Source organism: Rosa chinensis, chromosome 3 (genome assembly GCF_002994745.2).
Source record: "Rosa chinensis cultivar Old Blush chromosome 3, RchiOBHm-V2, whole genome shotgun sequence".
NCBI classification, from domain to species: domain Eukaryota; kingdom Viridiplantae; phylum Streptophyta; class Magnoliopsida; order Rosales; family Rosaceae; genus Rosa; species Rosa chinensis.
The window spans coordinates 1,138,790-1,162,494 of record NC_037090.1 but is presented as its reverse complement, the minus strand read 5'-3'; the positions used below and the strand labels follow the sequence as shown (position 1 = coordinate 1,162,494).

Sequence of the window (23,705 nt, the reverse complement as noted above, 5' to 3'; positions counted from 1 at the left end):
TGACCGCCCTTCGATGACCAAGGTTTTAGAGATGCTTGAAGGTGAAGAAGTCTTGCAAATGCCTCCAAAACCGTTAGTTTGTCCCCAGCAAATGCCAACTGAGGGTTTACCTGATGACAGCGATGACACAGATATCGAAGAGATATCTGCCATGCCACAAAGTGCTACAGAATCTACTTCCATGGTGTAAGGGGAATGCGATTAATGCCCTATTTATACTGGTAAGCCCCTTTTTTTTTTTTTTTTTTTTAAGGATACTTGTAAGCTTTATTACACATCAAAACTTTGAATAAAACTATAAAAGTAGGTATGATATGTAATCCCATGATTAAAGCACTTTGCATTTAATATATTACTTGTAAGTTTTGTAATCCCTAGCTTCAATATTGTTATTAATGTTGCTAAAATTATGCAATATTGGTCTTTTTTTCAAATTCAAAATGGGTTGATTGCTGCTTTAATTAAACCAAATGCGAGTTAATTAGATCTAAGTCCAAAACTCACAGCCCATATTAGATGTAGTCCAGATGAATTTTTTTTATTAATCGCGGTCCTATGACTCAGCTGCCACATCGGATTTATTTCCTTTTTTATCTTGCTGACTCAACACCTAAATTTTTCATTCCTAACATACCCTTATTTAATATATTTTGCACAATAAACAGCAACAGCCAATATATTAATGGAAATCCTAAATTATTGCAATATTGTTAATGTAAAATTAGCAAATTTAATGTGTTGACTTTAATTTATATTATTAGTTTCTTGATTGAATTCAAAAGATGAATCTATATATATTAAGATATTATTCATCTTTGATCTTGCCTATCACACGTTGTCTTCTTCTTCTTCTTCTTCTTCTTCCTCCTCCTTTTTTCTTCCGAATCATCGTTTTTTCCCTCTTCTTGTTCCATGCATATCCTATTTCCAACACATACTTCTCATTTCTCTGTTTATTTCTAGCTTTTTCTTTCACATTAGTATTTTGTTTTTGTGGCTTCTCCCTTCTTAGATCATTTTTAGGTCTTACTAACATGACATCTTTAATTCGCAGTTACCTTTATTATAGATTTGGTAAGAAGTTTTTGCTTACCTTTAATATAGAATCGATTATGGTGTTATAGGTAAGATTTGTCCTAGAATTTGATTAGACATTTTTATTTCACATTTACATGCCTTATTTATAGGTAAGATTTCACAAGTTTAAAAAAAAAAAATCAAGTTTCTCTATATCTCTATATCTAAGGTTCTCTCATTATCTCACATTTTCTCTTTCATACATTTTATCTTTTAATTAGGTATAAGTTCTATATATACATATTTGTACCTTTTGATTAGATTGGGAATATATTCTATGTTTTTTTTTCCTGCTTCGCATGTCTAGGTAGATTAAATCTCTACGAAACAGCTTTAAATACCTACTATATAGATACAAATGAAGCAATAATGTTTGAATTTTTGTTCTAATGTTTTTCATCCTATAATGTAGGTTTATAAGTATTAGACCTACATCTTAGGTATATTGAGTTTATATGAATGCATTTAGTCTTTTTTGTCTGAAAATTATTTATTGATGAATTGTAAATTTTGGAATTTGAATTTAAAATTGAGCTAAAATTGTGATCTAATTAGTGAATTTGAAATTATTTACCTTATTTGGTTCTAAGGGCAAAATGGACTATTAAAAAAAGCAAATGGACCGCAATTAACAAGAAAATATGCGCGGATTAGATCTAACTTTTATATAACAAAAAAGACTTGAATCAAATTAACTCTTTTTTTTTAATCAATATCTTGGGTTTCAATCCATTAAAAGAAATGTAGACAATACATAGTGATCACCCCCAAAGGGCACGAACAACTTGTATCACCGCTAAGAGATCCCTAAAGCTACCTACGTAATATTAACCTAGAGAGAAGCACTAAGTAGTAGTAACTTAACACTACTAGGGTTTTCACCAAACAATTCAAGATCCAACCTAATCTTAGCACTAAGTAGAGGGGGCTACCCCAGAGCTGTTAACAACCTGAATTGGTACATTAATCCGCCTTACATTTGCAGGCTCCAGTTTCTTCTATTTCTGTTTCCAAGTACTCTTAGGAATCGTAGACTCTGCATCCATTACCAGCTTCTTCGGCTACAGCTCCGACTTGATCATGTTCTTGTTGCCAACAAGCCCTCCCCATATTTCTTGGCTAAACCATCCTTTTAGAAGCCGCTGCCAATAGAAGCAGCAAGTGAATATTTTAAAATACCTAAAGAGTCCTCATCTGCTCATAATCTCATTTGTTGTGCCTTTCCCAGTTCCTCTATTCCCTCTATCTCACCAAACACTCAACAACTTAAGTTTACGCAGCTGATTATATTATTCTAACAGCATAGCAGAAGTTGCTTTTTTTACAAGCACAGCTACATCAAACTCGACCATATATAGTCTTGCACAAGTTGAGAGGCTGGGCGTGCTCCTCTTCATTGAATGAATCTAGGAGCTGGGTTCACAGAGCCTACGGTGTTGTAGGAACAATTAACTTTCCTCGAAGAATTTATGATTTTTTAACATATTCTAAAAAATAATTTTTTAATATTACCATCATTAAAAGAATCGTTGGATAAAGATCAACAGTAGTTGAGGAGAAAACCCAAACAAGCCAAATCCTATTGTAACAAGGAAATATGAGCAGACTGCTTGCTTCAAAAGGTTCATATAAAATTTCAGTTTCTTTTATGGTACATAAACTTCACAATCCACACGACTTTTCAAATACAAAGCATTTGACAAATCTACACTCAAGTTGCTACCAAATTGCATTGGCATCTACAGCAAGCCATCAACAGTTTTGTGAAAACTTGACATAGATTAGATTTGAGACCTTGCATTTCACCTTTCATCTCCCAACCAATTATCCTTCTCCTTGGGGCCGGTCGGCCCTTCCTCACCGTAGAGTTCGGTTGGAAACAATTCGAATAGATTCTCCACCGAGAATCGAACAAAGAATGGAAGACGATCAATTATCTTATCTAGTTCTGATCGCGAATCATACACAATGGTTGGACCCCAATCTCTCATATACTGCAACCAACACGGTTCTTCAATAACACCATCACCAAGGTACTCGGCTGCAACAATCTCATATTTGGTGCTCGAATCAATGAACATCTTGCTTTGAGCAACTTCATTCTTTACTCCTATTCCAAGCTTTGAAGACCCCTGAAGATAGGTTCCTGAATGAGGGTAGCTACTATGACCATGTTTTGAAGAATATACAATTGACTTATTCCCTTCAATGAACTCCAAGTCAAAAGCATCCACCCATCTACCACCACTGTGTTCTGAGAAGTACACCTGCCAAAGTTCTCCGGTGAAGTTGCTCACTCGGAGAGTGTAGTGCTCCCAATCACCAACATGTTGTCCTATCTTGTTCATTGCAATACTCACTACACCAACTTTAATGGTGGCCGGTCCATTGAAGGGACAGAATATCCACATGGCCACATCGGTGAAAGTTCCTCCTAATGCTGGTTTTACATGAACATATAGCTTCGCACTCTCCATGTCTCCGCCTTTGATATGATGTCTAGCATCATCATCATTTGGCAAATCTATCCAATAATCATGCTCATTTTCCCCTCCCCTAGGCAAATTAGAGCCTCTGTGATCAATTGATTCACCTGTTTCAAAGGAATCACCGTACAAAAGTGCCCCATTTTTGAAAAACCATTGTACTGACGATGGCAAATAAGCCTCATCAGGATGGAAGTATACAGTAGGCCCATAGTGCTCAATGAGGGTATGAACCTGCCGTAGATTTGGCATTGCGTGTAGGGATGAACCAATATTCTTCAAGCACGCAACTTCTAGTTCTTCGTCAGAATCCAAGTAGGTACTAGAACAAAAGAATGTGCCAACTGAAACACCTCTACAGAACATACCTCGTTCGCAAGGTCTTGTACTCCAAACCTGAAATTGGTTTGCTGAAAACTTCGAATCCACTGCAAGTATCCGATCACACGGTTCACAAGTCTCAGTAAGATCTTCTCGTACACATCGAACAACATCGAGGCTTGGCTCCTCACTATCGTCAGTGACCACAAAACCCATGGCCTTATAACCCACAGGTGGGTTTGGCATCCAAATATAACCACACCCACTGGTCGAATCTGCATTCCAGACTAAGGAGTAGTTAAGGGGCTTTATTAAAGCTGGCAACTTTTGTACCAAGTCTTGGACAAAACCATCTTTCAAATCCGTCCTGGTAGCAACCGTGTCACGAGCAGCAAGTACAAAACCTCTTAACGGCTGGTCATTCGGTTGGCAGTAATGACCGAGGCAAAAGCAGTCATCTGGAATCCCGGCAGGTCTATAAAATGTGACACCTTTGGATTTTCCATGCAACAGGTTGCAGCTCCAGACACTCTCAAACTCGGTGATTTGCACAACTTCAATTTCTCCAAGGCATGTTGTTCCGGTGGCAAAACCTTGGCCTAAGGAAATGAGAATACAGTAATACACGGTGTTCAGGGCAATGACCTCAAAATATTTGACAGGATATATATAACATTTCACTGAAAATCTACTAGATAATTTAGCTTTATATATCTATATCCAATATAGGTAGAGAGAGCCTTGAGTCCACACAAACATCATTTCAAACCAACTTCAAAGAAACTTGAATTGAGCTCCCACTAGGCAGTTAAGACACAAAGCTTGTAACTGTTTTATTAAGATATCAAACTCATAATCAGAGTAAGAAGAAAAGGCTTCTCACATGGATTAGGAACCAAAAGAGCAACTCATTCATGAATTCCGAGAAAATTAAACTTCCAAGACATTCAGAATCTCCAAGTTTCCAAATATTGACCAAGTTCATGCATTCGTTGACCATGTTCATAGGTTCACCTATTGATTCATCTATGATTAACCCAATATAAAATCATAAATAATTGAATAAAAATCAAGAAAAAAAGTCCAACCTAATCATCTGGGAAATCATAAAATTAGCTAAACCATAAAAATTGATCAAAATTCATGGAAACCAGAATAGAAACTTTGAAATTAAAGCACCATTCTAAAAAAGAAAGAAACTTGATTGCATATACCTTGAGGCCATTTTGGAAGAGGCGAAGGCAAAGAGTATGGCTTTGGCTCAGACTGATCATATAGGTACTCCTCATATTCACTGCTCCAGCACCAACACTCACACCCAATCATCTTCAAGCTCAGAACCAAACAAAGCTTCAAGAACCCACAAACCTCAAAACTCTCACAAACTCAGAAACCCACAAAAGTAGTTCCAAGATTTATGAGAGAGAGAAAGAAGAGAGAGGACCCTCAAACTCTCTCTCTCTCTCTCTCTAACCCAAACCAAACCTTGGTTTTGGAGCTCTAGGGGGGAATAAAGGTGAGACCTTTTTTTGTTGGGGTTGAGGAAAGAGGGAGACTTTGAAAGAGGTTGAGTGAGTTTGGAGGAAAGCTGGGTGAGGAAGAAAGAAGGTGTTTGATGAGTCTTGTTTGCTTTGCGTAAGTTTCTATTTAACTTTTTTGGAGTGGCGTCTCCCTCCAATATTATACAACCGAACTGCAGGTGATGATTGATGACTCATGAGTCTGATCTTTATGGCTTTTTTCTATTTTTTTGGATAAGAGAAGAAAATATTATTATTAGTTGTTTTTTCTTTTTCTTTTCTTTTTCAGTTTCCATGAGCTTAAGGAATTAGAAAGTTAGTTGGATTATGTTAGCTAGATTGATTATTGAATTATTGATTACCTAACAAATAGGTACAATGAGGATTAAAGAAAACAAAAGGAAAAGGGAAGATATTCTGCCTATTGGAGAATATTCTATTTCTAGCTGAAGATGAGTGTTTCATCAAAGTGGTCGGTCCATTCAAATGATTTTGAAGACAAGTCTATTGGCTAGTTAGATGGCTAATATTTGATCCCTAATAGTTACTGTTTTTGTTGGTAAATGTCGACTGAATGAGAAAATTTATTAAAAATAGAAAAAAAAATACTATCATACGAGGACATAAACTTTATCAAATAAAAAAAAAGCGAGAAAAATAAAGTATCAGAGAGTAAACTTCATTTCTACAAGCTAGTCATACAAATAATTTAGTAGAAACATATGGAGAGCTCAATGAAGTAAATCCATTTCCAACCAATATATTTCCAATCTCTAACTGAAGTTGATTCAATAACTTGAATAACAGCCTTCACTTTAGTGGCAACCAAATTGTGCTCCTTTAAATTTGAGCAAAAAACACCAGTCACCTGACTTCTATAATCACGAAATACTCCACCATAACCAAACTTACCAGAGCTATTCTTCCATGGCCCATCAATATTAAGCTTCATACAACCGTAAGGGGGAGGCTATCAATTAACCTCAACCATTCATGGCACAGCATTGGTTCTCAGTCTCTTCAAAACAACCAAATCTGATGTTGAATTATGCATGCACCTAGTAGGCTAGTACCAAGTTTGGTTGAAGAGATAATATCATTATAATGACCAAAAATTAAGTTGCAAGCAGGATCCCTAATCAAAACTTAATTTTTTTATTTAATCACAATAAATTTAAACACGTTTCAAATTTATGTAATTGTCGTTGTATTCTCATCTTCTTGTATTTTAATTGATTTAACAAGTTACAATGGATTAGCTAGTATGTGTCATGTAAAAAGAGATATTAATGAGAACAACTCCAATTCATAGTAATTAGTTTTATTTTTTTTTTATGACAATTCATAGTAATTAGTTACCCCTAAAACGTTAGTGTCCAATGTCTTTGGACTTTCCACTAGGTTGGCTAAGAGCATGAGTTGAAAGACTGATAGAGCCGCCTGGCCCGCCTCATTGGACTCATTCCAAAACTAATACGATTAGACTTCCCTTAAATGCTAAACAAGCCTACAAAAATGGACCGGTCGGCAAATTTTCCTGTTTTTGTTTATCACAGAAAGATCAAATATGACAACAGCTAAAGTTAGACAGGTTGTCGATTCAAAATTTCAATTCCAAATATTTAACATAGATGTGGTAACTACAAGCACGATACAAGCCCGACATGTTTAATATCAGTCTTAGTACGATTCAAGCACGATTAAGCGTCAGTTAGGCTGAGACATATTGATCCATGAGCCAGCCCAATCTGAGCCATTATGAACCCCGACATGGTCAAGGCATGATACATTGTGAGCAGACTTATTACAAACATAATTTTTTTTGTTTTTAATATAGAAGTAAATTAAAACTCCACTATCGTAACTAAAGGAAAAAAAAAAGATTAATTACGATATCGCCAACGAATTTTCATTGGTATACTAAAAATGTTGATTTAAGGTAAAAATTTCACACTTTTGACGACGAAAAAATTGTCCGCATAAATCTCCACAAAATAATAAAATTAAAACTTTCCCTGCGAACCAATTTTCATTGACATATCAAAATCACTAATGAATTTTTCACTGACGTGCCAAAAAAATTGCCGAATATTCGTATCAGTTTAATTTAGACTTCTCCAAAGATATGAAAAAAACAGCCGCTCCCTAGGGTTTCTCTCTGCAAACCCTGGGCTTGCGTGGTAGGCGGCGGCGGCAACGACGTTCGGTGCTCGCTGGTCGTGTAGGGTAGGTGTTAACCTGCTGCTTGGGTCGCTTCTGCTTTGGTGGTACGGCTTTGGAACCGGAGGATCAAGTTTTCTAGTTCGGATCTCGGGTGTAGATCGGTAAGAGGTGGTCTTTGATCGTTGTGGTCGCAACAAGGGTCTTGGGAACAAGGACTCGGCGCCGGTGGTGTGTGGATATTGTCTTAGCGGCAAGGTTTTTGATCGGGTTGCCGGAGGAGGTACTTGAAGGCGGTGCTGGTTTGGCTTTCAGGTTCCTTCGACAACAGGTGCGGTTGTCTTCCAGGTTAGGCCCAAGGCGCAGTCTCTTCCAGATTGGTCTGATGGTGGAGTGCCGCGGTCGGCCACCGGAGCGGTGATGAGTGGGGATTGCCTCCTGGAAGGATCAGATCTGGCCAACTTGGGTGATGGGGACGTAGGGTTTCAGCAGTGGGCTTTGGGTCATTGCCTTTCTGGGCTGCGGATGCAATCTGGTGAACTGGGCCTCTGTCCAGTTCCCCTTTTCTCTCTTGTTTCGGTTTGGTTTGGTTTGGGCTTTTTGGGAGGTGGTTTTGTCCTGCTCTTAGTCCTACTTTTGTTTCTAGCGTGTTGCTGTGGCTGTGTTGTTTGTTGCGACGTACACCAAGAGGGTCTTAGGCGTCAAGATGTTCAAGACAGTGGCTCCATGTTAGGGCATGGTAGGGTTAGGGAGTTTTTTTCAAATTCTGTATTTTGTTTTCTGCAGTTCCTTTAGGATTTTAGTCTTGTTGGAGTAGAGACTTTAGTTTCTTTGGTTTTCTTTTGGATTTATTCTCTTCGTGAGCATGCATTGTAATATGAGGGGTATTTGTACCCTTCATGCTTGACCGAGTGAGGTCGTCATGATTTCTATCAATGGATTAGTCTTCCGTTGCCCTCAAAAAAATTGCCGAATATTCGTCGATAAAAGCCTTTCACAAATTTCTATTTTATTTTATTTTTCATTTCTCTGAAGAGATAAATAAAAACCCAAACCCAAATTGAGAGACATATTGATCCAGGAGGGTCAGATCATTTGGCTTTGATGTTTGATACAGAAGGTCAGTTGGTTCAGCATGGAAGGCGGAGGAACAGAAGACTTCAGTTCGAGCCATTATGGACTGGGGAAGGAATCATGTGAAGAGACAATTATTTCAGACTGGATTGGAAGTTTTGGGGGTACGTGATGGAGAGATATTTTTAGTTTGGGTAAAGCATCGGGAGATTGAAAGTTATCAAATTGGCAATGTTCCAAGTTTGGCTGTACTGAACGAAGGTGCAGACGTGTCTCAAGTAAATCACACATTTTAATTGCGCTCATTCCTATCCGTATAATGTTACACATTTTCGGCATGTCATCTAAAAACTCATTTTCAGGACAATGGTCAATAGATTGAAGGAAGTTCTACCACAAATGATTTCACCATACCAAGGTTAAAGGGAGACAAATTCATGACGGTTAGCAACCTCCCCCTCCAATTGTTTCCTTTCTACCTTTTTTATTTATTGTATGTCACGTGTATTTCATTATCTAAAAAATTTAAATAATTAATACAATTAAAAGACAAGTTTTCACTTCTCCTTTTTACCATTATTTAATTTCACATGCATTTAATTAAGTAATTAATTTTAGTTTCTCAACTTTTTTTTTTTTTGTGAATCCTTTTTATTTGCAATTTATATACTCTTGTGGGCTTACATATGTATTTACATAAGAAATTCATACATATTGTAAATACGTACATATATGTTTAAGAACATACTTCAAATTTTTTTCCCAAAAAGAAAAAAGACAGAATTGAAACCAAAAAAATGGCCAAAACGTTTGCTTTACTTATATACATATATCAAAGAGAATGTTAAAAAAAAAAAAAAAACAAAAATTGCAGCTACCATGTTAGTGAGCTTTATCATTTTATTTTTTATTATTATTTTTGTTTCTTTTTGTTTTTTTGGGTTTTATACAAAAAAATGTTTAAAAAGTCTCAGTATTATGGAACATGACCAAATAAATGAAAGAAAACTTTCGTTGAAAAACTTAGGAAATAGAAGAAATGGAAAAAACGTTAGAAAAATAAAAGATTCAAGAGTTTTTATTATTCATATTAATATAGAGCATTTAATAAAGTCAAACATAAATTAGGGCTAGCATTCCTCATTCATGACAATGTCATTGCGGCCTTTGAATTCGTACATAGTATTCGTGCAAATCAGAATCCAGTGGAACTAAGGATTGTGCTCAAACTTTTTTTTTTTTTATTGTTCAATCACACGGTGTCCTCAAAGGCTTCTTAGGCTCAGAAACTAATCCGTGCTCGGGGGATCTTGTCAGAACGCTTCATCCCTCCTGGCCACCAAGAATATATTGGGATTTAACTCCAATAAGCGTCGACGGGATTCGAACCCGGGTATGAGGGTTCCACACCTGGAGGCTCTTACCAACTCGACACCTGTGGTGGTTGTGCTCAAACTTGATATAAGCAAAGCAAATGATCAGGTGCAGTGGTTCTTTTTTGAACGACTGATGCTTAAGCTAGGGTTTGTTGTTGGATGAGTGAACTTGATTATGAGATTTGTTAAAATAGTTACTTTTTCGATACTTTGGCAAGGGCAGTCTGTTGGAAATGTTAGGCCTACCAGAGGTTTGAGGCAAAGAGATCCCCTTTCTCCCTTCTTATTTCTTTTATATTCTAAAAGCCTATCAACCTTATTTTAGAGAGAAAGAGAGAGAGAGATTCATGGTGTGACCATAGGATCAAATGCTCGATTGAGATATTTCTCACTTCTTTTTTTACAGATGATAGCTTAATCCTTCTCAAATGCAACTTTGGAGGATGTAACTATAGGTAAACAATGATAATTTGTTGTTATATATGAACAAACAGCATGACAAAAAATCAACTTTCAAAAATTTGCTAGTTGATATTAGGAGCGTGGTACTTTTTTTACTTGCTTATATCGGGCATAATTTTTAACGAGCCCACTTTAGCCCTTAAATGTATTGTCAATAAATTATTAACGAAATCCATTTTTTGATTAAAAAAAAAAAAAAACTCCCACCAATTTGTATTTTGTTTTATTTTTCATTATTTTGAAGAGATAAATAAAAACCCAAACACCCAAAATTTAAACCCCTTGCTCACTTCACTCCTAGAGCTTCTTCAACTTCAGCTCTCAACTCTGATCCATTACCAACAACAATGCGCATCATCATCTTCACCTCCATCACTCCATTCCCATAGTCACCTCTTCTCTCACTCATCATGGACTCCATTCACTCTCTCCGTCCCCTCCCCAATCTCTTCACCCCTCACCGCAACCCCCCTCCTCCTCACTTCTCGCGCCCAACCGCCGCATCAAATTCCAAACCAAATCCTCCAGAACCTCTCCAATTCGTCACACTCCCAAACCATTCGTCTCTCCAGAACCTTCCTCGAGCTCAAAGCACGAAGAAAGCCCGATTCTCGCGGTCGCAAGGCAGGTGGTGCTCGCCGCGGTCTGTTTCGGCATCGGCTTCGCTCCGTTCCGGCCGGCGATCGCGGTGGTCGCGGCTCCGTCGGCGGCGGTGGTGGAGGAGAAGAAGGAGGTGAGTTACGAGAGTGAGGGCTACGCGGAGGTCAGTAAGAGGCTGCTGGAGACGGCGGCGGTGCTGGTGAGGAGAGCGGAGGAGGCTAGGGTTGGGAAGGGGGATTTGAAGGCGGTGGAGGAGGCGTGGCGGGCGGTGAGGGCGAAGAAGGAAGAGTTGCAAGGGGAGATATTGAGTGCGGTGCAGGTGGAGCTGACGAGGTTGAGGAGGAGCAAGGAGGGGCTGGTGAGGCGGTCCGATGAGATTGTGGTGGAGGTGGTGAAGGCGAGGAGGGAGATTGAGAAGGCGGTGTTGCGAGATGATTCCGGTAAGGGGGAGGGGAAGGAGAGGGTGGAGAGGATGGAGGAGAGGGTGGGGAGGTTGGAGGAGGAGTATAGTGAGGTTTGGGAGAGTGTGGGAGAGATTGAGGATGAGATTTCGAGGAGGGAGACGCTGGCGTTGAGCTATGGAGTTAGGGAGCTTTGTTTTATTGAGAGGGAGTGTGAGCAGTTGGTGCAGAGTTTTACCCGCCAAATGAGGAGGAAGAGTGTTGAAAGGTAGGCATTATCATAGTTTGTGTTTATGAATTCGAATTGGAGCGAAAATGATATGAAAGATTATAGCTTTTTTGTTTGTTGAGAAATTGCACTCAGTATACTGTATTCAACATACTATATGTATGCCTAGTGTGTTTGTAGTTTCGATAAAATGAAATCACCACATTCAATAGTATTCGACTGTTTTTGTTTGATCGGCTGCATTTCTACCAATGTTGCATTGCGTTCGATTTCTTTTTGGAAGAAGAGACTATAGTATGAATTCGTTGTGTGAGTATCAGTTGTTATGTGGTTGCAGTGTGCCAAAAAAATCCGTTACCAAGCTTTCTAAATCTGATATACAGAAAGATTTGGAAAACACGCAAAGAAGTCTTTTGGAGCAAACGATTCTGCCGAATGTTGTGGAAGTTGATGATGTGGGACCTTTGTTTACTTCAACGGAGTTTGCTCACAATATAAAAAATGGCCTTGAGGAGTCAAGGAAGCTGCAGATAAAGGCTGAGTCTCAAATAAGGAAGAAAGTGAAAAAATTTGGCGATGAAAAGCGGTATCTTGTACAAACACCAGAAGATGAGGTGCTGAAGGGCTTTCCAGAAGTTGAGTTGAAGTGGATGTTTGGAGAGAAGGAGGTTGTCGTCCCTAAAGCTGCTGGCCTCCATTTATACCATGGGTGGAAGAAGTGGCGTGAAGAAGCTAAGGCAGACCTGAAAAGAAATCTCATAGAAGACGTTGATTTTGGTAAACAGTACGTGGCCAAAAGACAGGTAGCTATTGCTTCATCATCTTCACTCTTGTTATTATTGTTTTCTCAAGTAAGTTGAATGTATTTGTTTGGTAGACTTATATTCTCCGCCATATAACAAATGACGATTCTCAGGAACTAATTCTTCTGGACCGAGATAGGCTGGTGTCAAAGACTTGGTACAATGAGGAAAAAAATAGGTGGGAAATGGACCCAGTGGCTGTTCCTTTTGCCGTCTCAAAGAAACTGGTGGAGCATGCTCGTATTAGGCATGATTGGGCTGCCATGTACATTGCACTCAAGGGTGATGACAAGGAATATTATGTTGACATTAAGGTAACACATTAGTATACTTCCCTCAATCTATTACTTCAGTAATAAAATCCATGTTTTCTTCTTAAGCAAAAAAAAAAAAAAAACTGTTGCGTTATGTTATTTTCATTTATGTTTCTAATTTTGAAAATTCTCATTCAGGAATATGAAATGCTCTTCGAAGATTTTGGAGGGTTTGATGGGTTGTACATGAAAATGCTTGCCTGTGGTATTCCAACTGCTGTTCACCTGATGTGGATCCCTTTGTCTGAGTTGAATTTCCGTCAACAATTTCTCTTGACTGTCAGGCTGTCTCACCAATGTCTTAATGCATTGTGGAAGACAACAATAGTATCGTATGCAAGAGATTGGGTTATGCAGAAATTTAGAAATATAAACGACGACATAATGATGACAATAGTGTTTCCTATTGTGGAGCTTATACTACCCTACTATGTATGCTCCTCCTAACTCACCAGTTATATGCCTAGTTTTATAACTTTATTATTATAATGTATAATTATCATTGTTGTTCTAAGTTCTGCCATATTTCCCATGACAGGTAAGGATACAGTTGGGGATGGCATGGCCTGAGGAAATTGATCAAGCTGTTGACTCAACGTGGTACTTGAAATGGCAATCTGAGGCAGAAACAAATTACAAATCCAGAAAAACGGATGATATCCAATGGTACATTTGGTTTCTCATTAGAACCGTTGCGTATGGATACATTGTGTTTCATGTTTTTGGTTTCCTGAAGAGAGAAGTACCAACTGTTCTTGGTTATGGGCCAATACGCACTGATCCAAACAGGGATAAGTTGAAGAGAGTGGTATTGCTCTTTACCGTTCTATATGTTGCTGTTTCCATCTTATTTATGAAAGACATGGGCTTTACTGGAACATAGATGACTATCCATCATAAACTTTTTTTTTTTGTCTGAAATTTGTAATGAAGACTTCACTCAGAAATGGTCTTATTTTTTTTGCCATAAATAGCTCCACAACATCTTTTAATCAATACTCTGTTTTTCTGATATCTTGCAGAAATACTATCTTAATTATCGGGTGAGGAAAGTTAAACAGAACAAAAAGGCTGGTGTTGATCCTATAACACGTGCTTTTGACCAAATGAAGGTTCATACTTGGAACTTTTGTCATTTCCAGTGGTTTTCTTGTATTTTAATAACTAACTGAATTTTGAGATATTGACCTGTGAGATCTATGGCTGGTTTGCAGAGGGTAAAGAACCCACCAATACCATTGAAGGACTTTGCGAGTATTGAATCCATGAAAGAGGAAATCAATGAAGTTGTGGCATTTCTTAAAAATCCTGGAGCCTTTCAAGAAATGGGTGCCCGCGCACCTCGGGTAGGTTATGCAGACTATGCCCAATATAGTTGATAGATATCCCAGTATTTTCTTCAGAGTAGTCCAAAATTTAGGTTCCATACTACTATAGGTAATCGGCTTTTCAATGGTAGTTTGAGAATTAAAGAAGCAAGCAAGTTTCTGCAAGCAATATACATGATACTCGAATGCTATCTTCTGCTAGGAGCATCTATTGACCTCTTTTTTTCTTTCTTTTTTTTTTTCTATCTTTTTTTAAAGTAAGAAATTAGAGGCTTCCATTACAAGGACATACAATTATGGTTCTGTTAGTTGCCAGGGTGGATATCTGAATTCATTTATTTCATATTCCAGGGAGTTCTAATTGTGGGTGAGAGGGGAACAGGAAAGACATCTCTAGCACTGGCTATAGCTGCTCAAGCTAGGGTGCCTGTTGTTAACATTAAAGCTCAAGAGTTGGAGGCTGGACTATGGGTTGGGCAAAGTGCATCTAATGTTAGAGAGCTGTTTCAAACAGCCAGAGAATTGGTAAACTTTATAATAATTGCTTCTCCTTATTTACTTGAAAAAAAGAGATGAGTTCCTTGACTTTTCTATTTTTTGCTGAGTTACTTTTTCGTCGTGTTAGGCACCTGTTATCATATTTGTGGAGGATTTTGACCTCTTTGCTGGTGTTCGAGGCAAATTCATTCACACTAAAAATCAGGATCATGAAGCTTTTATCAATCAACTGCTTGTGGAACTTGATGGGTAACTTTCATCTCTTGTTTCATTCATTGGAATAACAACCTTGAATAAATTCTTTAGCTAATAATGTGAAGTGATTTTAGCTAAAAGTTACAGAACATATCCAGAGGTGTAAAATGAAGTAGTTTATGTGGACTAGGAAGGAAACAAAATGAACTTCACTTGACTAAATCCTTCGTTCTATTGAACAATAAACCACTGGGCATTTGTCTGTTTGAAATGTATAGATAAATCCTTACAAACTTATCAGACATGGACATAGGCTGATAGGCACATTCTCTCTTACGTTTCAAACTCCTCTCAGTTTTTACTATTTTTATTTTTGTAAGTCTTTTAAGTTTGCAGCTTCTTGATGTTCCTTCCTGTGCTCATCTCTGTTTGTGTAGCTAATAATCTTTAAGTCAAACTATGTTACTCAACAGGGCATGGTCTGCGTGTTTCTGTTTCTCAATTAATTTTACACTTTCTGCAGGTTTGAGAAACAAGATGGGGTTGTATTGATGGCTACTACTGGAAATCTCAAGCAAATTGATGATGCCTTAAAGCGGCCTGGTCGCATGGATAGAGTATTTCATCTTCAAAGGCCAACTCAAGCAGAAAGGGAGAAGATATTACACATAGCTGCAAAAGAAACAATGGATAATGAGCTCATCGATTTTGTAGACTGGAGAAAGGTAAAATGCTGAATCAGTTCTTAGCCTATTTGTTTTCGCACTAAAGCTGTTATTGAGGTTCATGAGAATTCTGAGTGGATTGGTAATTTAGTAGTGTGCACATGTGTGAGGATGGTTGCTGCAGCTGTCAGTTTTCTCATTGCATTGTGGTTGTTATATATGTCCTCTGAGAGTTATGTCAATGTTCACATCATTGCCTGAATATAGTCTCAAATCATATAATCTCTTTTGGTGACTTGTGGCTTCTAGGACTTTGATTACTCGTACCAGTCCTTCTATCTATATTAATTTCTGATACTTCTATCTGTGACCAATCTAGAACCTTTATTATATGTTATTTATCCTTGATATCTTTTGTTATAATCTTTTCTTCACATGGCAACATTCTATACATTCAGGTTGCTGAAAAGACTGCTCTTTTAAGGCCTATAGAATTAAAGCTGGTACCTGCATCGTTGGAAGGTAGTGCCTTTAGGAGCAAGTTTCTCGATACAGATGAGCTTATGAGCTACAGTAGTTGGTTTGCGGTAAGGCGCAATTGATGCTGTTCTCTCTCTCTCTATTTTTTATCTTTTTAAGCCTTGATGCATTTTTCAAAACGTAATGGGTAATCCTTATTGCTTTTTGCAGACTTTCAGCAGCATTATTCCAAAAGGAGTGCGGAAAACCAAAATTGCGAAGAAGCTAAGCAAAATGCTGGTGAATCATCTGGGGCTAACATTGACTAAAGAAGACCTGCAGAGTGTGGTTGATCTAATGGAGCCATATGGTCAGATAAGCAATGGAATAGAACTTCTAAACCCTCCTCTTGAGGTAATAGGTTATCTTATGCATTTTGGTTGTAAACTAACATTGCTTTACTTGTGTAAAGCTAATACTATGCATCATTAAATTCTCTCATCTCATTTGTACATTAATATTGGTGCAACTCTGTGTTCTTATTTAATTTAAAGTAAATTAGTTGTTTCAATATACTTGCTTTTCATTAGTTAGCTGCGAAAGTGCAAATAGCTTGGTGAAGTATAATTTTCTCTTCCAAAGTTTTCACTGTGTCAAATGATTTCTCCTATATCTCCTGTTTAATCCCAGCATAGTAGGCAGCTTAGACTGAAGTTATCAATGCAGTTTGTTGTCTATGCTCTATTTATTGAGATTTTTTTTTTAATTTCTCAAAAAAATGCTGATTTATTTTTTTTCACTGATGACCTTTGTTATTATCCAAGAAAATAAATTGTCAGTTTATTTTACTCCTGGAATTCACTCCTTTTTTCATACTCATAGAGTTGGGATGGAAGCTTAGGTTCCATTTGTTTCTGCAAGACAGTGAATTAACATAAGTTCATTAACTTTCCAGTGGACGAGGGAGACCAAGTTCCCTCATGCTGTCTGGGCTGCAGGTCGCGGTCTCATTGCCCTTCTGTTGCCAAACTTTGATGTTGTAGACAATATATGGCTGGAGCCATTGTCTTGGCAGGTTTGCCTCCTTCTCTATATCGACATCCTATTATATCTCTATAAGTATTTTGTGCGTAAATTGTAACTCTTTTATCTTTATCTTCCAGTTGTCTTCCTCAAAAATGCTGAAATTGGCTATTTGCTTTTCTCTGATTCTGATATGATGGCTCAAATATGTTATAGATGCATTATAAGTTACACCAATATGCTCTTACTGTTTTTATTCATCTATCTAAAAAATTTAAAAGTTTGTACCTCTCAGCTAATTGAAAGTAGAAGTAGGAGAACTAGATGAGAACTAGGCTGGACTTTTGTATTGCAAAGAAAAGTAGGAAGTCCATTGTCCAACTGTGTCATGGTATAGCTACTTGTTTTTCTTCGTTATTGAATTGGTTTTATAATGCAGCCTTATCCATGAATGGTGAATTTAAATTTTGTAGCTTGAGTTCTCTTCTCTTAGTCCCGAACAAATTGTGAAACCTTGAAAGGTGTCCAATTTATAAGTTTGTGGGAGGGGATGATGTTAACAATGTCATTTTTATGGAATTAAATCTAAATGAACACCAGTAATTTAGCCTTCTTCTACAGGGAATCGGATGTACAAAAATAACCAAGGCGAGAAATGAAGGTTCTGGGAATGGAAATGCTGAATCAAGATCATACCTTGAAAAGAAGCTCGTATTTTGTTTTGGTTCGCACATTGCAGCACAAATGCTACTCCCTTTTGGGGAGGAGAACTTGCTTTCTTCTTCAGAGTTAACGCAAGCACAGGAGGTTGAATTCATTCTATGCTTTTTGCTTTTCAAGGGTATTAATGTAAAGCAAAAAATAATCTTAGAGGATATGCAATGCATAATCATTTCTCTAATTGCCTTCACTCTTTTACTCAATTTGCAACAGATAGCTACACGGATGGTTATTCAGTATGGGTGGGGACCTGATGATAGTCCTGCAATATATTATCACAGCAATGCGGTATTCTTCTTTATTTGCATTCAAGAGTTGGTCATGACTTGATATAGATATTTCTCATGTGCCGTCTAAAACTTCTTTGATTCTATTTTCCCTTATTCATTTTGTTAAAATAGGGATATTGAGCTTCTAACTGGAAAGGTTTTGTTAATATGAGCTTCTTTAGCATCCAGACCTCTGTTTGTTCTTTTTAGTTATAATATTGTATTTGTTGTCTAGAGTTGCTTTTGTTTTCTGTACTGTTTTGCCTTTTCAGTTTGGTTGATTACTCTATATATTTTTGTTAAAATATGCCCCTCTCAAAAAACATCAATTTTGCTGGAAATTTAGAATGAGGTAGTGAATTGCAATGTTTACTTTGCATTCCATAATCTATCAAATTTCCCCATAAAGGATAAATGTTGAAGTCCTAACATGTTCTCTTTGGTACAGTCTACTGCTTTAAGCATGGGGAATAACCATGAGTATGATATGGCAGTTAAAGTTGAAAAGGTATGACAACTATGACTATTATTTTGTTTTAAGCAATTACTCTATGTTGATATAACTTTCCCTAGTAATGCTTTCTTATTTTGTAGATCCATGATTTAGCATATTATAAAGCTAAAGAAATGCTCCATCGAAATCGTCGAGTTCTTGAAAAGATGGTTGAGGAGTTGCTTGAGTTTGAAATCTTGACTGCAAAGGTAAAAAGCGATGTTCATTTTGATTGCTACCTTTTCAAAACTCCTCATTCAATCCTATAATATTTTGGAACCTACAGATTACATTTCTTATATATTTTTTATTATTATCTGTTATTCATGGTCTTTTCTTTCTATTGGCAGGATCTAGGAAGGATTTTTGAAGAAAATGGTGGGGTTCGAGAGAAGGAGCCTTTTTTCCTTTCTGGAGCTCATGATAGAGAGGTATTTTCTAATTTCTTAGTAGTTATCTAATACTGATGGTATGAAGTTTAGAATTTCTTTTTGTTAATTGTATGAAGTTTATTGTGCTCTTCAGACATTTTAGTATTGCATTATTGAACGATTTGCGTGTTAGCGAAAGTTGTTTATTTAGTTTTTGTTTTCTTTTTCCTAGTTGAATTGCTTGCTTGCCATGTTTTCACCAGGTTCACACACAAAGGGTAAGAAAAGGAAAGAGAGAAATTTAAGTTCACTATTTCAAAAGAGGAAGAAGAAAAAGCTTGACATCTATCCCAGATAGCTGTTATAAAACTCCGTATGTTGCTATATAATACTCTTTCCTGCGCGCACAGGGAAACTCCTTTGCTTTCCCTTGAACCTTCTGAACTTGTTAAATCCCAACCCTTTTCTGAACACGTTTGATGTGGAAGTTTTAAATAATTAGGGAACTTTCTGGTAGGTTGAGTGGGTTAAGATGTTTCATGCAAACTAGTACCTCATACGGAAAATGCACATATTACTCATTTCACCTGTAACCTGTTCACTTCTCATGAAGTAATTTTGAATTGGTATTCTTCCTTTTTTGTAGACATTGTCTGGCAGCTTTCTTGAAGGTGGGGATGTATCAGCCACTGTGCTTTTAACTTGAGCAGCATAGATTTCTGAGAAATAGGCAGCTTGTAGAACCAATACATATTTTGGCACGAAGATAGGAGACTCTTGTTTCCAATGAGATTCCATGAATGTTGATGTTCAATTTGATCCTCGTTATCATCACATCACATTCTTTTAATGTATTTAAAATTTGTTTGGCATTAGAGATGTAAGCCAGTTATAGAGGAAATAGTTGTGGCTTGAGAAGAGGCCACAGTTTTCCTTCTCAGCCCGAGTAGAAATCCTTACTGTATTACCTGTTGAACATGCAACATTGCAATCGAAATTGTTAATAGAATGATACATTGATAGATAGATATATTTGAAACTACATCTTTTCGTATTTCTTCGTCCGAGACAAATGCAGGACCCGACTTTTACCAATTCCAATTATGGAGGTACAGATTCCAATAAAACTACTGTAGGTTTTCTTTCTCTATGCAAATATTGAAGGAAAATGTACATGGAAAAGTTGAATGATACTCATAAGCAAAAAAATAAGCTTGAGAACAATTTTCCTAAATAAGTCCTATGACTGGTGAGGTGCTAAAGATCGGCTTCTCCTTGCGAGTCTTTTGGTCCCAATTCTCAGAAATGCTTTTCCTCCTTGGCTTTGCCTCTCCCAGCATTGTGATTATATCTCTCATTGATGGCCTGTCTTTCGGTAGCTTTGCAGTACAAAGTAGTGCGATTCTGAGAACAAGAAGCATTTCTTCCCGGACATGCTTGCATTCTCCGGCGATGCTGGAGTCTAGCGCTTCTTCTAAAGCTCTTTTGTTTCGCATCTTCTTTCGAACAAATTCCACAACATCCACAGATTCCCCGAAAGCAGGGTCTACCGGCATTTTTCCAGTTAGAAGCTCTAAAAGAACTACACCATAGCTATAGATATCAGTCTTTTCATCAACCTTCATGGCGTATCCATATTCTGCAAAAGAAAAACAAAGAACAGAATTCAAGTTAGTATGGCTACAAAGAACAGAATTCAAGTTAGTATGGCTACCTAGTATAACAGAATGGTTTTTGTTAGTGCAATGAGAATAGTCTATTTGATTGATATACTTAAGAACTTACCAGGTGCAATGTATCCATAAGACCCTGCCACGATTGAAACTGTCTCATTCTTGTGCATCATCATCCTTGCCAACCCGAAATCTGCTATTCTGGCGTCAAGATTTTTATCGAGCAGAATGTTGTTTGATTTGATATCTCGGTGAATGACTGGTGGCTGACAGTCATGGTGAAGATAATTTAGACCTTGTGCTACCCCAACTGCTATGTTGTACCTTGAAACCCAATCAACCAGCAATTTTCCTGCTTGATCTCCATGCAATGCAGTACCTAAGTTCCCATTTGGCATGTACTCGGATACCATAATGACATCAGTTTCATTGTGGAGGTACCCTAATAACCGGACAATGTTCCTATGCCGGAGCCTGCCAAGGAGGTTCACTTCAGCAAATAGGTCCTCCCCATTTTCCATGTCAGTCCCTGGCCTCCATAGCTTCTTAACTGCCACAACTGAATGCGGCCGATGGACTTCAGCCTTGTAAACAATACCAGCCCCACCCATGCCAATGACATTTGATTCCTTTATGCAAGCAAGAATGTCACTACTTGTGAAGTTGATTCTCTGAAATGCTACTAGCCTCCAAGGCCATTCTTGACTGCTGTTCTTGAACCAACCGTCAGAGCTGCTATACAAGTACCACTTCCTATATACCCATCTCCCAATGAAAAGTGCGACGCCGAGAGTTGAGATGACTCCAATTCCAATGATGAATCCAGTAATGATGTGTTTGATGTGCATGCTCTGATGCCGGCTTGCTGTGGCAGCTAAACTATGAGCACAAGGTGGAAGTATGCCTCCACAGAGACCGGCATTGCCTACAAGATCATTGGGATTTATGGTCATTAAGATACCATTTGCCGGCACTGGACCCTCAAGTCTGTTGAAAGACAAGTTAAGCATCTCCAAGGCTGGTGAGCTTCCAAAGCTTTCAGGGATTCTACCTATCAAAGAATTGTTGGACAGATCAAGAATGGATAATGTAGGCATTGTGGCAATAGCTCTAGGGATCTCACCGCTGAACTGGTTACTTCTAAGGCTCAGACTCACTAGCTTCTTGCAAGAAGCTATACCCTCTGGAATGTTTCCAGAGAAATGGTTGCTTGATATATCAAGCACTGACAGCGACGGGCAATCTTGGAACTGGTCTGGGAGTTTGCCTTGCAAGTTATTGTTGGAAGACATGAATGTTTGGAGATTTGGAATGGAGAGAATGCTAGAAGGAATAGAAGATTCAATGTGGTTCCAAGAAACATCAATGAAAGAAAGTGATGTAGACAAAGCAATGTCCTGAGGAATTTGGCCAGTAAGATTGTTTTTAGCCAATTCTAGCCTTTGAAGACTAGGAAGTGTTCCCAGGCCAACTGGGATTGTTCCTGAAATGAGATTGTTTTGCATCCGAACACGGACCAATGACAAACAAGTTGAAAGGCCTAATGGAATAGAACCAGAGAAGGAGTTGTTGAACAGAATGAGCTTAGTGAGATTACCAGAATCACACAAACCTGGTGGGATATCGCCGGATAAGAAATTTGAAGACACATCTAGCCATTGCAATGGAGAATTCTTGCCAAGGTTCAGTGGCAATGGACCTGTCAGAGAATTCTTCCACAGCTCAAGTATAGCTAAGTTGGTTAAATCCCCAATCTTGGTGGGTACCAAACCTGTTAGCCTATTGCACATTAAGTTCAGAAGCTGCAAATTTGTCAACCCTGCAAGCTCAGCTGGAATCTCACCCGAAATCTTATTATCGGAGAGATCCAGGTACACTAGAGATGTAATGTTACCGATCTCTGGTGGGATTTTTCCTGTGAAGTTGTTTTTGTACAAATAAACTGTGGTTAGTTTTTGTAGCCTAACCAATTCAGGTGGGATTTGACCACTGAGACTTCCAACTGCCAAGTCAAGATACAGAAGATTGGTGAGATTGCCAAACTCCGCGGGGATTTCACCAACAAACTCATTGTATCCAAGGATAATAGTCTCCAAAGAAGAAAGCTGCCCAAGTTCTTTTGGAATGTTTCCGGTGAGATTGTTACCAGAAAGGCCCAGAAACTTCAACTTGCTCAAGTTCTTGTATGATGTTGGAACTGAACCTTCAAAGTAGCTCCCTCTGAAGTCCAGGCTCTCAAGTGAAGTGGCATTGCCAAGATCCTCTGGAAGAAACCCTGAAAAGTTGTTGCTCGACGCGTTGACTGAAGTCAGTCCTGAAGCTCTTCCTAGCCCTATTGGGAACTCACCAACAAAGTCGTTGTCACTCACATCAATGATGCTCAGTGAGGTGAGATTGGATAGGGACTTTGGCAGTGATGTTGTAAAGCCATTGCAAGAAATGTTGAAAACAGAAAGACTAGTTAAGGCTTGAATGTGATCCGATACAAGGCCGCTGATGTTCATGTTGGAGATGTCCAGCTTCTGTACATAGCCTCTGGAGTTGCACATAACTCCAGTCCAGTTACAATGGAGTGAACCAACTTCCCCGATCGCGTTGCTTGGCATTTTCCAATCCTTCAGGCCATCCATTGGATCAACTAGGCCCGCTTTGAATGATAGCAAGGTTGATAGTTCATCATTAGGTACAGTTTGAGCTTCCTCAGCAAAAATAAGAGAGAGGCCAATGGAAAAGAAGAAGAAGAACACCAAAAGGGTTGACATTGTGTTGTTCTTCTGGTATGTTTTCTGTTAACAAAAGGGTGGCATTTTCTGGGTATTGTGGATCAAAGTGAGAGATGAAGAGACAGATTGATATAATGGGTTGGATTTTGAGAAGGAAATAGCAAATTAAGGATTAAGTTATTGTGAATACGTGGGTTCTTGGGATATGAAGCAGCTAATTATATGCAACCAATGACTGTCAGGGTTTGGACTTATTGGAAATCTCCCAGACAGCAAAACATGGAGAGAATGTGTTTCCAGTGACTGAAGATTATACACTTCCTTATTCTCATAATTGATCATGGTCAACTTGAGTGGTACTTAACTATTAACTAGTAATATTGGTGCTAACTACAATGGCTACTAATTTTATAGTGCAAGGCTGTACTTTCCATCTTCTGTTTAAGTTTTTAACTGATCAGGATT

The 23,705-nt window shown here is 38.1% G+C and overlaps 3 protein-coding genes across 3 annotated transcripts; 1 reads left to right on the top strand and 2 right to left on the bottom strand.

Annotated features, from left to right (window-relative positions):
- Positions 1-2,659: 2,659 nt before the first annotated feature.
- LOC112192270 lies at positions 2,660-5,525 on the bottom strand. Its single transcript, XM_024331926.2, has 2 exons — positions 5,099-5,525; positions 2,660-4,483 (listed from the first exon to the last, which is right to left on the bottom strand). The coding sequence occupies exons 1-2, from the start codon at positions 5,208-5,210 to the stop codon at positions 2,880-2,882; spliced, it is 1,716 nt and encodes a 571-aa protein (XP_024187694.1). The 5' UTR covers positions 5,211-5,525; the 3' UTR covers positions 2,660-2,879.
- A 5,282-nt stretch (positions 5,526-10,807) lies between these two features.
- On the top strand, positions 10,808-19,870 carry LOC112192718 (probable inactive ATP-dependent zinc metalloprotease FTSHI 5, chloroplastic; the record flags this gene model as incomplete). The annotated part of the gene is made up of 20 exons (XM_040516419.1): positions 10,808-11,745; positions 12,044-12,509; positions 12,623-12,823; positions 12,962-13,255; positions 13,362-13,631; positions 13,846-13,935; positions 14,038-14,169; positions 14,503-14,676; positions 14,777-14,898; positions 15,368-15,569; positions 15,968-16,096; positions 16,200-16,382; positions 16,924-17,043; positions 17,613-17,798; positions 17,925-17,999; positions 18,429-18,488; positions 18,575-18,682; positions 18,824-18,904; positions 19,108-19,122; positions 19,491-19,870. Coding segments are annotated over 20 exons (3,906 nt in total), but the record flags the coding sequence as incomplete, so codon positions are not given.
- Positions 19,871-19,876: 6 nt separating this feature from the next.
- On the bottom strand, positions 19,877-23,344 carry LOC112192719 (leucine-rich repeat receptor-like protein kinase PXL1). Its single transcript, XM_024332579.2, has 2 exons — positions 20,630-23,344; positions 19,877-20,483 (listed from the first exon to the last, which is right to left on the bottom strand). The coding sequence occupies exons 1-2, from the start codon at positions 23,277-23,279 to the stop codon at positions 20,074-20,076; spliced, it is 3,060 nt and encodes a 1,019-aa protein (XP_024188347.1). The 5' UTR covers positions 23,280-23,344; the 3' UTR covers positions 19,877-20,073.
- Between the last annotated feature and the right edge of the window lie 361 nt (positions 23,345-23,705).